Source organism: Pagrus major, chromosome 7 (genome assembly GCF_040436345.1).
Source record: "Pagrus major chromosome 7, Pma_NU_1.0".
NCBI classification, from domain to species: domain Eukaryota; kingdom Metazoa; phylum Chordata; class Actinopteri; order Spariformes; family Sparidae; genus Pagrus; species Pagrus major.
This window is the reverse complement of record NC_133221.1, coordinates 3,166,125-3,182,780: the sequence shown is the minus strand read 5'-3', so window position 1 is coordinate 3,182,780 and position 16,656 is coordinate 3,166,125. Positions and strand designations below refer to the sequence as shown.

General features: G+C 39.7%; 1 protein-coding gene across 1 annotated transcript in view; it reads left to right on the top strand.

The window, feature by feature from the left end:
• The window catches only part of lama5 (laminin, alpha 5), a 90,099-nt gene that overhangs the window by 63,894 nt on the left and 9,549 nt on the right, over positions 1-16,656 (top strand). Inside the window, exons 38-67 of the mRNA XM_073469638.1 lie at positions 8-169; positions 1,827-1,934; positions 2,067-2,150; positions 2,843-3,073; positions 3,447-3,560; positions 3,658-3,788; positions 3,889-3,969; positions 4,121-4,335; positions 4,513-4,613; positions 4,962-5,145; positions 5,270-5,410; positions 5,535-5,686; positions 5,779-5,889; positions 6,664-6,775; positions 7,147-7,320; positions 7,405-7,601; positions 7,685-7,801; positions 8,024-8,178; positions 8,420-8,549; positions 8,691-8,793; positions 8,919-9,032; positions 9,168-9,350; positions 10,037-10,179; positions 10,284-10,463; positions 10,623-10,762; positions 11,909-12,068; positions 12,303-12,436; positions 12,663-12,828; positions 13,114-13,248; positions 15,345-15,496. Coding sequence (XP_073325739.1) covers positions 8-169; positions 1,827-1,934; positions 2,067-2,150; positions 2,843-3,073; positions 3,447-3,560; positions 3,658-3,788; positions 3,889-3,969; positions 4,121-4,335; positions 4,513-4,613; positions 4,962-5,145; positions 5,270-5,410; positions 5,535-5,686; positions 5,779-5,889; positions 6,664-6,775; positions 7,147-7,320; positions 7,405-7,601; positions 7,685-7,801; positions 8,024-8,178; positions 8,420-8,549; positions 8,691-8,793; positions 8,919-9,032; positions 9,168-9,350; positions 10,037-10,179; positions 10,284-10,463; positions 10,623-10,762; positions 11,909-12,068; positions 12,303-12,436; positions 12,663-12,828; positions 13,114-13,248; positions 15,345-15,496 — 4,310 coding nt within the window. The remainder of the gene's footprint in view (positions 1-7; positions 170-1,826; positions 1,935-2,066; positions 2,151-2,842; positions 3,074-3,446; positions 3,561-3,657; positions 3,789-3,888; positions 3,970-4,120; positions 4,336-4,512; positions 4,614-4,961; positions 5,146-5,269; positions 5,411-5,534; positions 5,687-5,778; positions 5,890-6,663; positions 6,776-7,146; positions 7,321-7,404; positions 7,602-7,684; positions 7,802-8,023; positions 8,179-8,419; positions 8,550-8,690; positions 8,794-8,918; positions 9,033-9,167; positions 9,351-10,036; positions 10,180-10,283; positions 10,464-10,622; positions 10,763-11,908; positions 12,069-12,302; positions 12,437-12,662; positions 12,829-13,113; positions 13,249-15,344; positions 15,497-16,656) is intronic.

Here is a 16,656-nt window from a genome sequence, read left to right as displayed (position 1 = left end):
CCTGTAGATCATGAACATGGAGGGCTGGGTGTTGCTCGGAGCAGACAGACAGGAGGTACCGGTCGTCGTGTATCCCGGTCAGGATCTCGTAGAAGCCGATCTCAGCGACGTGCCCGACGTCTACCAGGACCTCCACTGGCACGCTCCGAAGACTTACCTGGGAGACAAGGTGAGAGAGGAAGGACGGCCTGTGAAGAGATTCTGGGCTTCAACTGAAAATACTTTACTCATCAGTCGAGGGGAAAACATTGACGACGTTAGGAAGACGGCTTTACTACGATGCAGCTGACAGACATAATGAATATATTTTATCGGGATGTTAAACACAAAACAGAAGGAATATTGGTGGATTCATGAAAACATAAGTTCTTGAAACAAGTTTAGTTTTGTGGAGCAGCTCAGTGGAAACACCAGTAAAAATATGAAAATAGCATTTTTGTTGCACATGAACAGAACAGCGAGACACAAGTAGGAAAAAGATGAATGAAAATATATCTCAGCTTTTCAGATGTAACAAAATATTCACTCTTATTTGCCTAAATTAAGCTTTTGTGACAAAGGTTTCTCACTTTACGCTGCGTTTTGTCTGTGCAACCTGAACCTGAGAAGTAAAACTTCTCCTCTGTCTTGCATTTGAGTTTTTTCGTGCATCATTGAAGGATTTTTTTGTGCTTCAGATAAAACTGATTGGCAGTTTTTAAATAACCGTCGCGCTCCAGCTACAGTTACCAGGCGAGATATTTCCACTGAATATCAACAGCTTCAGCGATAGTTATAACAACTCAGACATGACGAGGCAAACAGAACCGATTGTCTGTATTTATTCATTGAAGGTTGACTGAAGATGATTCTTACAGGTGTCAAGATTTAAAGATAGATAGTCAAGATAAATACAGTACACGCACAGAGAGGTCACGAGTCAGGGTTTGTTTGTGTCAAAGCTGATGTCAGAGACAGTGAACTCATTCAGTTCAGAGTTTGGATTTGCTGTTTTCCTGCTGAGGGTTGGACTTTTCCAAAAACAAGAACTTCTAGAGGGGCGAAAGGTCACAAACAAAAAGCCAGATGAACCTCATCACAGCCATTCAGCCCAAACTGTGGATAAAGTTTCAGTTCTGATATCTAAACAATACATTTTTCATTCCTTGCTTTTAGAAATATGATTTATTTCTGTTTTGTTTCAAGGAATAGTTTAGGGAAATAGAATTATTTGCTTTCTTGTTAAGCTATAATCAGGTGAGGGTTAGCTTAGCATTAAGACTGACAGCAGGGTGAATCAGCAAGCCTGGTTCAGCACGTAACTCCCTTTAAAACCATAATCTCACACATTAAACAAAGTTGTTCTTGAAAGATGCTTTAAACTTGCCTTCGCTCCGTGACTCACCGTTAAAGACGATACGAACACATTGCACAACACAAACACTCCTAAATTACTCAGACGGACACACAGACGGTCGTATCCCTCGTCCTGATCCGGAGGCTCAGACGAGGTGTTTGGATATAGATCAGTGTTTCGTCTTCGAGTCCTGTTACGCTTCATGAAGTGGCTTCAAACGTCAGCTGTGCCAAAACCTGCATGGTTACCATAGAAATGAAAGCACACAGGCCTCAGATCGTGTTTCCGTACAGTCTGAATGTAATCCATTGTTGTCTGGATTAAGCATGAGATTAAGCCTCTGCGTCTGTGTCTCCGTCCTCGTTATACGCTTTATTTCAGTCTGTACTTTCTGCCTCATTGCTTTTTTTAATCCTTTTTGTAGTTTTACTGTTTGTTTTTCCATCTTAAAATCTCCTAAAACCACCACCCATCCCCGTTTCCCCCCCAGGTATCATCCTACGGAGGTTTACTGAGGTATCGTCTCCACACTCAGACCATGAGAGGCGACGCGTTGTCTCTGCCTGCAGAAGCCTCCAGGCCTGACATCATTCTCAAGGTGCAAAACACGCACAAATATCCCGATACATACATATACAGACATGCAAACATGCATTCAGACACAAAGATTAAAAATGAATCCTTTGCCTGCAAAAATCCTCTCTCACCTACTGTTTTGGTCGTCCTGCAGGGTAACCAGATGACCCTGGTGTTCATAGAGAGAGAGTACTCCTCACCTGAGGAGCCTCACCTGGGAATAGTTCACATGGTGGAGGTAAATTCTTCTCCACACACCATCACAAGTTGTTTAAGCTGCAGCACAGCCCACGCAGACCGGCAGCAACATGTCAGATTTTTTCCAGGATATTGTTGTCTTGATTTTTCTGTATTGATCACCCGAGGGGAACGCGGTTCAAAATGTGAGGTGGAAACAGGAGACAGGAAAGATTTTGCAGTTTTCTGACCTCAGGGTTAAATAAATCCTCCCCGCTATCTAGAGCTGCTCATATCCGTTTAACCAGAAACAGCCACTATGTCGCTCTCGCCAAATCCACCAAACTCCCTTTAAAGAAACAGTAATTATATCAGCATGAACCAGACGCTTCATTTAAACTCGACAGAAACAAAATACCACTCAGAAATCCTGTTCCAACAATCACCAACTCTGGTGCGGTGGAAATAAAAACCTTAATTCACCGAGTTAGATGTGAAAATATCAGGAGAGGAGCGAGAGGGAGGGCGGACATCAGAAAAGAGTTGAACTGGAATGATGAACCATGAAGTATGCGTTAAGATGTTAAAATGACTGTTTCTGTAAATGGAGTCTGGTGGATTTGAGCGACGTAGCAGCGTTTTCTGGTTGAACAAAAGGGATTTTACTGTAAGAAAAAGATCTGTCTCTGTAAGGATCCTTTTTCGGGAACGTACTTTGACGTTTCACAAACTCTTCCTCCTCCTTCCTCTCAGGGAAGCTTCCGTCACGCTCAGACCGGTAACTCGGTGTCTCGCGAGGAGCTGATGATGGTTCTGGTCGGTCTGGAGTCTCTGCAGATCCGAGCCCTTCACTCCCAGTCGGCTCACTCCGTGTCGCTCCGCGGCGCCGTGCTGGAGGGCGCCGAGAGCCTGCCCGCCGGTCGCCATGCCAACAACGTGGAGATCTGCATGTGTCCCGCCAACTACCTGGGCGACTCGTGTCAGGTGAGGGAACCACCAGATGATTATTATTAGATATTATAAGTAATTTGACGACAGGCTTGCAGCCTGGAAAACTATGGTGGACCTTTTTTCAATTATTTTCTGGCATTTTATTGACGAAAAGACCAAACCATTAGGGCAACACAAGGCAGCTGTATTTGTGTAGCACATTAAAAACACAATTTACAATTCAAAGTGCTTCACATGGACAAAAACATACATTTAAAAACAATAAACAATAAAAAAAAAAGTAAAATAACATGTTAAAAACTAGATAAAATGTTATAAATCCAGAAAGTAATCAACAGATTAATCATCAGTCAATAATGCCAACAGTCTTCTCTTACATGCTCTGATGTTTCCTGTGTCTCTGTAGAAATGTGCTCCAGGTTACTACAGAGACACCATCGGCCTGTTTCTGGGGAAATGTGTCCCGTGTAACTGTAACGGACACTCGGACCAGTGCCTGGACGGGTCTGGAATCTGCGTGGTGAGAAACTTTTCTTCCCTCTAGATATCGTTCCTCCTCTCACATTGTTTTCTTTTAAGCTCGGTGTCATATCATTGTTTCCCTCTCGGACCATCAGGGCTGCCGGCACAACACAGACGGCGACCACTGTGAGCGGTGCCAGGGCGGTTTCCTCGGCAACAACACTCTCGACGGACAGGCGGTGTTGTGCTCCAGTTGTCCCTGCCCTCTGAGGGTCCCGTCCAACAAGTCAGTACATTTTACAGTCTTTTTGTCTGTCCGGTCCCCTGATTCCCCCACGAAACATTTATTATATTAATAACATCTTGTTTTGTTTCTCTGTGTGTAGTTTTGCAGAAGGTTGTGAGAAGAAAGGCGACAGGATGCAGTGTCTGTGCATGCCGGGTTACGCTGGACCGCACTGTGAAAGGTAAGCAACCGCATTTTTGACTGAGGGACGGACTTACGTGACATAGTTTAGAGATTTAAACTAGCTAGTTGTCTCTCCTGAACATGTATGAGTAAAGATCACGTCAGGAAACCTAATTTAAAAACCATTTCCTGCTCTGTCTCGAACACAGGTGCGCCCCTGGTCACTACGGCAACCCCATGGTGCTCGGCAGCACGTGCCAGCTTTGCCACTGCAACGGCAACACCGACCCCAACATGCTGTTCACCGACTGTCACCCGCTGACCGGAGAGTGCCTGAGCTGCATGCACAACACGGCCGGGCCTCACTGCGACACCTGCGCACCTGGTTACTACGGCGACGCCATCACCGCCAAGAACTGCACCAGTGAGTTCAGCTTCGACCTCGGGTCAACTTTGGGTTTTTTCATTAGATTTATTGAAGCTGTTTATTTGTTCAGTAGAAGCTTCAGTTAGCGACAGATAGCTGCGTGATGGATTAAAATGATGTTAAAAGATGTTTCTGCAAATTAAAAAAGGGTTTATTGTTTTCTCTTCATTACAGAATGCGACTGTTCTCCATGTGGCACCGAGTCATGTGACCCTCACACTGGACAGTGTCGCTGTAAACCAGGAGTCAGCGGGCCGCGCTGTGAACACTGTGGGGTGAGAGGATTTCTGTCCCGAATTCAACATTTTTATATGTTTTTTTAATTTCTTGTTTGCTTTGCTTTTTTTATGTATTACTAAAATAAATACACAGAAAAAGGTGTGGCAAGATATTTCAGCATTGATTGTCAGTCACTGGGTCACATGACCTGGAAACTATTGAAGAAAAATGCTGATTTTTTATTAAAAATTATTATAAAAAATTTTAAAAAACCCACTAAAATCCGTTATAACGAGCTGTGTCTCGTTGTGAGCAAACAGACAAACTAATCCAAATGTCACCCTCTGTCCTCCGCCTTCTTTTCGCCTCCCGCCTCGACCTGAATCCGTTTTGTTGTTTCTCAGGACGGCATGTTCGGCTTCGAGTCGTGTAGCGGCTGCCGTCAGTGCGACTGCGAAGCCTCTGCAGCTCTCGTCCAGCCGTGCGACCGTCAGAGCGGTCAGTGCGCCTGTCAGCCCGGAGTCAACGGACCGAGCTGCCGACAGTGTGCTCCTGGACACTGGAACTACGGACCCAACGGATGCAGTAGTGAGTGAATGCTAAGACTGAATATCACAGCTGTGCAGCGGCTACTTTTATTTTATCCCAACTAGGGCACAAACTAGTATAAGATCACGTATTTTAACTTACGTCCTCTCTCCCACCTGCTCAGAGTGCGACTGCAGAGGAGGTGCCTGTGACCCTCGCACAGGAGAGTGTCGCTGTCCTGACGGCATGACGGGAAAACAGTGTGACACCTGCTCACAGAAATACAACGTACCCGTCGACGGCCACCACGGCATGCACTGCGAACGTAAGTGAAACACGCACGCTCGCACATTCAGACAGACAACGAGAACAGAACAATTCAAAATCCTGAAAATGTGAAATAAATGGTGTGTACGTGTGTGTGTGTGTGTGTGTGTGTGTCCTTGCAGTGTGTGACAGCTGCGTCATCGTCCTGTTGGAGGATCTCGAGAAAATGGACGACAACTTCCGCTCGGTCACCGTTCAGCTGAAGAGTCTCAACGCCAGCTCCATGGCCTGGGCTCAGCTGAACAACCTCAACAAGACTGTGGAGGACATCGCTGTGAGTGCACACACGCACACACACACACACGTACTGTTGGTGTGATATTGCAGGAAGTTCTGAAAATAAACTCATTTTCCCATGATTCTCAGCGTGCCATAGACAACTACAACAGCACGTTGGACGAGAGCCGGAGTCGGGCCGACATGCTGGACGCTGAGGTCATTAACATCAACGATGACATCAGTGAACTGCAGGACAAGGTGAGGTCACTGACGACACACACACACACACACACACACTGTTCACACACACACACACACACACACACACACTGTTCACACACTGTCTGAAGCAATCTGGATAAAATACATATAATTGATTTCCTTTGCACGTTATTTGTTTTTTAAGATATTGAAGGAGTTAGCGTAGTAATTTGATTTGACCTACATTTCAAATGAATCACCTCAGAATACATTTTGAATTTAATGCATTTATGTCTATTTTTTGCTTTTGTTAATTAGAAGAAGAGCTGTGTGGTATTAATCTTGCACATATAACCAACAACACAGCAACAACAATAGTTATAGTAAAAAAAAAAAAAAAATCTGAAAAAAGTGGATCTTAAATACTTGAATACTTACTTAGTTTTAATTTGATTTCTTTGAGGATTTCAGAAAGCAATAATATTGAATAAAACATGTTTAGTCTCCTTTTGGAAAATTTTCTGTAAATATTGTGACAGAGTGATGATTAGAAAATGCTTTGATAATTACTGGGATATTAATTTTTACCCACATCACTCACCGCTTTCTTATTACAGAACAGAGAAAGTGAGAAAACTGAAACCTTTTTTTCTTCCTCTCCTGTAGTTGTGACCTTCATGTGCAAAGCAACAACTGTTTATTTCTTCTTAAAAAATATTGAGGAACAGTCTCCAGTTTTCCGTCTTCTTCACGCCACAAAATAAAAAAATATTATAAGTGGTCTGTTTTCATGTAGAAGTGAGCGTGTTGGGTTGTCTTGGTGTTTTTCAGGCGATGGGGATGACCGACCGGGTCGGTGACCTGCGGGACAGTACCGCCAACACACACCAGAGGGCGGAAGACCTGCTGTCCTTCATCAACAACATCACCATGGACATAAACGGTAGGACGACGAGTCCATCAGAAGAAAACATGCAAACATTATTATGCAAACTGTTCATTATTCATTCACCCTGAATGATTCTTCTTTTTCCATAAATCTCAAACATGTATTTTGGTGTAAAACTATGAGGTAAAAACATATTAAACAATATAAAAAATAAACATTTAAAATACTTTTAAAGTAAGTTTTGTTTCTACGTGTCTCATAAAAATGATGTAAAGCAGCTTGAAAATATAAAAGTGACTTTTATTACTAACATTTTGAAGTACATTGTTATTTCAGAGGAAGATGAGGACTGTTTTTCTTTCTCCGCTGATGAAGACAAACCAGGCGATTGATCAGTTCTTCGTGATGCTTTACTTTCTCCACAGATATCATGCTCATGGCGAACCGATCTTCCCTGAATGACACGGATGCAGTGCAGGACGATGATGAGCGGGAGAGGAAGATCAGGGAGGTGCAGGCCATGCTGAGGGAGATGAGGTACAGAAGCTGCGTGGGACAGAAGAAAGTGGCCAACAAGGAGAAGACGGAGGCCGAGAAATGTGAGTTTCACTCAGACAAACACCATCAATCAAATTGTAACTAACATGTGATCACGTCCTCACACTCTCTGTGTCCTCTGCCAGTGTTGGATCGTGTAAATAAGGAGCTGGCGGGTCGTCAGGGAGAAAACAACGACTTGGCCAAAACTATCAGAGACCATCTGACCCGCTTCCACTCTGAGATGATGGACCTCCGAGACGCCCTGAACGAAGCCGTGAACAACACCGCCAGAGCCGCGGAGATCAACAACGTCAACGAGAAAACCCTGGAGGACAACAAGGTGAGAGGGGGGGTCAACAAGAGCGGTAAAGAGAGGAGTAAGAGGACGATGATCAAAACACACTGACTGTGTCTCTGTCACAGAGGAAGATCGAAGACCTGCTGAAGAAGCAGAAGGAGGTGAACGACCAGCTGCAGATGGCTGAAGATGACGTCGCTCAGGTCAACGACGTGCTGACCATGCTGCACGACTCCAAAGAGGTGAGAACGAACAAGCACACACGGCAGTTCACCCTTTTTCCTGTCTTATTTGAATAAGTAAAAGGTGGGGTTTTTTTTGCATTTTCCTTGATTAATACAGACAAGAGATGAAGGGAGAGATTTGAGGTGATGACATGTAACAAAGTTCCTTATCTGGACTCAAAGTAGAGATGCTGCAGCCGTACTGTATCTCTCTGTTTAACGCTTTAACGTCTTGCTCAGGAGTACGAGCGGTTGGCGGCCCAGCTGGACGGCGCCAGGACACCGCTGGCAAAGAAAGTGCAGGACTTCGGTTGGGTCAGCTCCAAAATTCCTCTGGTGGAGGAAGCAGAGAGACACGCTGAGCTGCTGAACGCTTTGGCCATGAACCTGTCCAGGTAAAGCACTTTTTAGCTACTTGGCTCTGTGGTGACAAAACGCAACAGGTAAATCATGTCATCAGTTAGTAAAGATGTTCTGTAAGGAAATTCCTTCTATATGACAAGTTAAATCGCAAATAAATGTACTTGATCAGCAACTTTTGATCGACTTGTCCCTCTCCTGTCTCATGAAATAGATTTGCGAAGAGTTCTTCTGATATGGCGAAAATAAATAATTGTTTTCTTCGTTTGTCTGCAGTTTGGTTGAAGAAACCAAGAAGGATGGATTTGTGGACGTAACACAAGCTTACAACAAGATCATCAACAGCATCAAGGAGGCAGAGGAGGCTGCCAAGATGGCCGACAAGGCTGCTAACAAAACTTTGGAGGTACAGGACACACACCGAAACACATTTATTGTTTCACCTGTATGAAGGCACGTGTGCACAAATTAATACTACCTACACAGCTGGCTTTGAATTGTTTATGTGTTTGTGTCAAGCTTGCTTTATTTGTGTGTTTGTGTGCAGAACATAAAGGACCAGGACCTCAGTCAGATTGCCGATTCTCTGAAGAACCACAGTTTGGAGCTGAAGGACGAAGTTGAGAAGTTAGATGATGAGCTCAACAACGGTAAGCACACATCTTTACACCATCTTTATCTAAGTGATTCATGAAATCAGGTCAAAGTAGAGTCTCAAACCTTCAGTTTGGATGTTGCAGTTGAAATGTTGTTGTTTTTTTTGGTTATTTTTCAGACCTGAAGCCGCAGCTTGAAGACGCTAAGACGCGACTGGATGAGGCTAAAACTAAACAGGCCGATGTGATGAAGGACCTTGAGACGGTTCAGAACAACCTCAACTTAACTCTGAGTACGCACATCAAACACACACATCACAGCCTCAAACTTTAAGACAAAACGTGTTATGTGACGATGAAGTAATGAAGAAATCAGACGTGGATTCATCTCGTCTTTTCTTCCGTCCTTCTTTCTCTGCGATGAACAGATGTGAGTCAGGAGATCAACGATGCAAAGCGTGCGGCAGATGCGGCGAACACCACGGCCACGCAAGTCAACGATGCCCTGCGTCCCATCAAAGAGCAGCTGGACCAATGGCAGCAGACCTACGGAGACGCCAACGCCACCAACGATGACATCAACAACGCCCTGATGGAGGCCAACAAGACTGGTAGGAGCCTGAAGAAGAAGAAACATACTTACTCCATTTACTGATTTCCTTCCACAGGTTTTGTTTCATTTCTTTGTGTGGTCCTTTTTTTCACGAGGAGACACATTAACAGTATGATGCCGACGGCCACGTTGCCAATAATATGTTTATGATTTTCTCAGTTTTATTTTTCTGGTTTACATCTAAATTCACATTTATATTAGAACTCGATCAGACGAAACCAGCGATTTGACGACTTTATCGTGGTTCTAGGAAATTCTTACAATAATAATGATAATAAACTTTATCTTTAACATTATACAGCTCTTTTCAAAGCAAAATTACACAGTTGAAATAATAATGTAGTATTAAAGTAATTAATAAAGTCAAATAAAGCAAAAAATAAAATGGAATGGGGCCTTTGACAGTAAGCATTATGCACACATTTTCTGACCAGAGTTCATCAATAAATCAAGAAAACAATGAGCGGATTTATTAATAATGAAAACAATTATTTGCATCCTTAATGAAATAATAAAAATGGAATAAATACATTTTAATGAAGTGAAAGGGCTCCTGTTTCCTGTCACTCTTCACTCTGTCCTGTCTAACAATTTTTTAAAAAACATTTAAAACAATTAACTATCAAGTGAAATCGTTAAAATGCAAATTAATGAGTCATTTAATGTCACTCTGTCTGTCTTCAGTGCACTCGCTGGGTGAGACGATTCCTATGCTGATGAAGAAGCTCGACAAACTGCAGAATCACTCCGCACAGATGCCAAACATCTCTGAGAACATCAACCGCATCCGTCAGCTCATACAGCAGGCGCGCAACGCCGCCAGCAAGGTACACACACACACACACACACACACACACACAATTAATAACATCTGTCTTCTAGCAGCCTCTAATGTTTCAGTGCCTTTTCTCCTCCTCTCTCCTCCGTCCAGGTTGGCGTTCCCGTGAAGTTTAACGGGGAGTCGGGCGTTCAGGTCCGTACTCCTAACAACCTGGCCGACCTGGCTGCCTACACCTCGCTCAAGTTCTACATCACTCTGCCGGAGGCGGCCCGAAAGAGGCGGCAGGACAACAACAACAAACAGTTTGTCTTCTACCTCGGCAACAAGGATGTAAGCATCACCACGGCAACGGAGGAGCTCTTTTTGTGCTGTTTTTACTTTATATGTTGAATGTTTTTTAATCAGATGTTTTTGTGGCAGTGCAGTATTTTTGAGGGGAGATACAGTGTGGGTGTTTGTAGTTCATTTCTGTCTGTCTGGTATTTGTAGTCCAGTAAGGAGTTCCTGGGCATGACGTTGGAGGGGAAGAGGCTGCGCTGGTACTTTAACGTCGGAGGAGAAACTGCTGACGTGGTGTTTACTCAAGACGTCAAGTCTAATGGAAAATTCAACAACATAGTGCTGGAGAGGTAAGACACCCACACACACAATAGAATATGTATACATACATAAATATGTACACATGATGATATTTTCCATAAAGAAAAAACATTCAATTTTTTCAGGGGAAAAAAAATTCTGCAGAAAAATTTTCCTCCTGAAAAATTTCAGGGGATAGTTTTTTCTCCTGAAAAATATTATTCTCATGGAAAAAATAAACCTATATGTTTTTCTCCTTGATTTTTTTTTTTTTTTCAGTAAATTTCATTTGGAATATAAAACATAATAAACAACTGAAAAAAAATAAATCTTGAAATCCTGAAAGCAATCAGCAGAAAAACGTTCCCAAAAAATTTCAGGGAAAAAATAATTTAATGACATTTTCAGGGGAAAGATTCTTATCCTGAATTTTTTTTTTTTGATCTTGGAATTTTTTTTATTTCACTCAGTTTCCACACGGGAAAAAAATTCCCCCGAAAAAAAAGAAAAGAAAAAAATTCCCTTGGTAAATGTGGTTAAAAATTGCAGCAGAACATTTTCATGAAATTTTCAGGAGAAAGATTTTTTTTTCCTGAAAAGATTTTGTCGCTCAGTTTCACACAAAAATGTCTTTATTTCACTCAGTTTCCAGTTATTTCTCATGGAGAAATGAGAAAAAAAATTCAGGAAAAGAATCTTTCTCCCAAAAGAAAAAGATTATTTTTAAAAAAAAAATTTCCAGCACACCACAAATATTCACTGGGTAGCAATTGTTTTCCTTTTCCCCTCCTAAAATTCCCAGCCCCACATTCAGTTTCACACATGGAAAAAAAAACATTTCTATTGAAAACATTTTTAAATTACTTTAAAAAAATAAAATAATAAATTTCACTTGGTTGAATTTTTTCATTACTTGGTTTAGAAAGATAGATAACTTTATTAATCCCTGAGGGGAAATTAGGTTTCCACACATGGATAAAGAAAAAAGATTATCCCGAAAAAAAAAAATTTACATTCACTATTTTCACTCGGTTTCCACACATGAGATATATTCCACTTGGGTTTCATGAAAAAAAAATCCAGAATTTTTTTCAGGGGGAAAAAATTCAGCAGGTAATTTTTTTCTCCAGGGGGAAAAACTTTCATGAAATGTAATTTCTGTATTAATATCTTCCTTTCCGTGTGTCTGAATGCAGGACTCTTCAGTATGGCCAAATGTCCATGGTTTCAGAAGCCACTGAAGGGGGCCAAACAGTCATCAAAGCCGATGTGGAGGCTGGAGGAGATATGGGGCTGCTCAACCTCTTGACTGACGACACTGTCTTCTATGTGGGAGGATACCCGAGTACTTTCAAAGTAAGTGCACAGAGGGCTGTGTGTTGTGGGGACGGGCTCAGTCATGGTGAGAAAGGGACCTTGTAAAAATTGGAGTATTCATGCACATCTAGTACACATCCGCTGGTGCGGAGTTGAAAGTGAGCAAAACACAAAACAAAAGGAGACTCTGAGAAGTGTTTCCAATGCAAATTTAAATAATATACATACTGTCCTGATCCTAAGTTCTTTATCTTTATTCTCTTTGTTTTGTAGCCGCCTGCGCCGCTCGCTCTGCCTAACTTTAAGGGCTGTATCGAGTTGGATACGCTCAACGAGGAAGTGCTCAGTCTGTATAACTTTGAAAATATCTTCAAACTCAACACCACAGTGGAGAAGCCTTGTGGCAGGTGAGTGCACACGGTGTCAAGTCGTCATTTGTTTGGAAATCTTTGTAGATATTCACTGGCTCTTTCTCTTTTTCGACACATAGTTGGGAAAATAGAGTGTTTTCTTTCTCCATGTAGTTTCTTGTCCTCTGTCTGAATTGATCAAATATTTTTTTTCTCTTTTTTGACTGAACTCACTCTCATATTTTCCATTTTGTCTTCATAATGGAATAAAATGTAAAAACAGGCCGAAGCCCGCGCTGACTCAGGCCTGGGAGAATGACGGAGCATATTTCGACGGCAGCGGCTTCGCTGAGATCACCTTCGCTGGTGAATCCACTCGCATGCAGCGCTTCGAACAGGAAGTCAAAGTGCTGTCACACAACGGAGTCCTGCTCCTGCTGCATAACGGGGTAAATGCTTTATTCATTCAGTCATTTTTTTCATAAGTAATTACTTGATCTTGGCTCATTGATGGATCACATTAACACAAGCATCATTCATTCTTTATTTTCAAATATCAGCCAATAAGTAACACGTTTATTTTCACAAATTTCTCATGAGATGAGATCCTCATCAAAAATATTATTAGATTTTATCAGTGCTGGCTTCAATATACAGTATTGGTCAGGTTTTGACTATTGTTATATTGACCCAAAAATCTCAAAGTGTTTTCTCTTCACGTCTCTGTCCTCCAGGATCAGTTCATGTGTTTGGCGGTGCTTGAGGGCAGACTGAAGGTTTTCTACGATTTCAGCGACAAGCTGGAGTCAGTGGAGCCTAAAGACCCTTCCATTGAACCCCTGAAGATCAGCGACGCTGAGCCCAAAGCTGTGAGTCTGCCATGTCTTTCACTGTCTCTACGATATGTATGATACATTTAATGACTTTTTTCTTAAAATTTTGCCTGTTTTCTCTATTTTGTCTCATGTCTTTTTTCTCAGAATTATGACTTTTTTTCTCAGAATTTTGACTTTTTTCTCAGAATTCTGACTTTTTCTCAGAATTTTGACTTTTTCTTTGAATTTTGACTTTTCTTTGAATTTTGTCTTTTTTCTCAGAATTTTGTCTTTTTTCTCAGAATTTTGACTTTTCTTTGAATTCTGACTTTTTTCTCAGAATTTTGACTTTTTCTTTGAATTTTGACTTTTTGAATTTTGTCTTTTTTCTCAGAATTTTGACTTTTTCTTTGAATTTTGACTTTTCTTTGAATTCTGACTTTTTTCTCAGAATTTTGACTTTTTCTTTGAATTTTGACTTTTCTTTGAATTCTGACTTTTTTGAATATTGACTTTTTCTCAGAATTCTGACTTTTTCTTTGAATTTTGACTTTTTCTTTGAATTTTGACTTTTTCTTTGAATTTTGACTTTTCTTTGAATTTTGTCTTTTTTCTCAGAATTCTGACTTTTTCTTTGAATTTTGTCTTTTTTCTCAGAATTCTGACTTTTTCTTTGAATTTTGACTTTTTCTTTGAATTTTGACTTTTCTTTGAATTTTGTCTTTTTTCTCAGAATTTTGACTTTTTCTTTGAATTTTGACTTTTCTTTGAATTTTGACTTTTTTCTCAGAATTCTGACTTTTTCTTTGAATTTTGACTTTTTCTTTGAATTTTGACTTTTTCTTTGAATTTTGACTTTTCTTTGAATTCTGACTTTTTTTTTTTAAAGTATATTTTTTGGGGCTTTTATGCCTTTAATGGATAGGACAGTACAGAGAGTGACAGGAAATGGGAGGCAGAGAGGGGGGGAATGACACGCAGGATAGGGCCGCTCGATGCGGGATTTGAACCGGGGCCGCCTGCAGTGAGGACTGTAGCCTCAACACATGGGGCGGGTGCTCAACCAACTGAGCTAAACACCGCCCCGAATTCTGACTTTTTTCTCAGAATTTTGACTTTTTCTTTGAATTTTGACTTTTTGAATTTTGTCTTTTTTCTCAGAATTTTGACTTTTTCTTTGAATTTTGACTTTTCTTTGAATTCTGACTTTTTTCTCAGAATTTTGACTTTTTCTCAGAATTTTGACTTTTTTTCTCAGAATTCTGACTTTTTCTTTGAATTTTGACTTTTTCTTTGAATTTTGACTTTTCTTTGAATTTTGTCTTTTTTCTCAGAATTTTGACTTTTTCTTTGAATTTTGACTTTTCTTTGAATTCTGACTTTTTTCTCAGAATTTTGACTTTTTCTTTGAATTTTGACTTTTCTCAGAATTTTGACTTTTTCTTTGAATTTTGACTTTTTTCTCACAATTCTGACTTTTTCTTTGAATTTTGACTTTTTCTTTTAATTTTGACTTTTTCTTTGAATTTTGACTTTTTTCTCAGAATTTTGACTTTTTTCTCAGAATTTTGACTTTTTCTTTGAATTTTGACTTTTTCTTTGAATTTTGACTTTTCTTTGAATTTTGTCTTTTTTCTCAGAATTTTGACTTTTTCTTTGAATTTTGACTTTTCTTTGAATTCTGACTTTTTTCTCAGAATTTTGACTTTTTCTTTGAATTTTGACTTTTCTCAGAATTTTGACTTTTTCTTTGAATTTTGACTTTTTTCTCACAATTCTGACTTTTTCTTTGAATTTTGACTTTTTCTTTTAATTTTGACTTTTTCTTTGAATTTTGACTTTTTTCTCAGAATTTTGACTTTTTTCTCAGAATTTTGACTTTTTTCTCACAATTCTGACTTTTTCTCACAATTCTGACTTTTTCTCAGAATTTTGACTTTTTTCTCACAATTCTGACTTTTTTCTCAGAATTGTAACATAAGGAAAGACGAATTATTTCTTGTTAAATAATTGAAGCCGTTTTATAAGTTTAGGCTTTTAGTTGGAATATAAAAAAACACTATTTTTTTATTATTGGCTATCATCCATGCAGAGTACTTGAAGTTTCCTAATCTCCATTAATGAGTGTCATGTTGTTTTTGACTGTGTAGCTGGAGATCATCATCATGCGTTCGCCCTCCTTCCGTGTCGTGGTGAGGGTCGACCGCGCTGGTCTCTACACCCACAGCTTCACAGAGAGCATCCCCCCGTTCAGTGGCAGCTACTACCTGGGAGGAGTACCAGAGAACAAGATGCCTGCCAAGTGAGTACTACTACTGACTGTGCTGTTGGTTTATTGCTAATTAACAAATGTTAGCATGCCAGACAAAATGGAGAACAGGGTAAACATTTCCTGTTGATGAGCCGATTTTGGCTCTTTTTTTTTGGTATTATGGCACTTTCACTGTTTTGGTTCACTCTGATAAGCCCATTTCATTGATTGATACATTACATTTCATTTCAAACATGTATAACAAAAGAAAACTATGGAAGAGGATTAGGGCCATTAGGGCCAGAGTCTTTTTCCTCAGAATTTTGACTTTTTTCTCAGAATTATGACATTAATCTCTGAATTTTAATTTAGATGTTTTTCTCACAATTTAGAATTTTTTGTCAGATAATTTTGGTTTTTTTACCTCAGAATTATGTCGTACTCTTAGAATATGACTTCTGACTTGTTTTCAATTTGATACATGTTATTTCAAACATGTATAACAAAAGAAAACTATGGAAGAGGATTAGGGCCATTGTAAAAGAAAAAACTGTCTTGTTTTCTCAAAATCTTGACTTTTTCTCAGAATTGTGACTCTTTTTTGTAGAATTTTGACTTTTCTTCTCAGAGTTTGTCATTAATTGCGGAAATCAAATTTTGATTTATTTCTCACAATTTTGATTTTTTTCACAGAATTCTGACTTTTATCAGAAAAGTCGGAATTTGAATTCTGATTTTTTTTTTTTTATTTTGACTTTTTTCTCAGAAATCGAATTATGACTTTCTTCCCAGGATTTTGACTTTTTTCTCACAATTTTAACATCAATCTCAGAAATTTGAATTGTGACTTTTTTATTAAAATTATGACTTTTTTTCTTAGAATGTTGATTTTTCTTCTCAGATTGTCATTAATCTCAGAAATCCAATTCTGATTTATTTCTCACAATTCTGACTTTTTTTGTAGAATTTTGACTTTTTTCTCAGAAATTGAATTATGACTCTTTTTTCATTTTGAAACATATTATTTCAAACATGTATAACAAAGGAAAACTATGGAAGAGGATTAGGGCCATTGTAAAAGAAAAAACTGAGTTCTGAGTCTTGTTTTTTTCAAAATTTTGACTTTTTCTCAGATTTTGTCATTAATTGCAGAAATCAAATTTTGACTTTTTTTCCTCACAATTTTCATCAATCTCAGAAATTTAAATTGT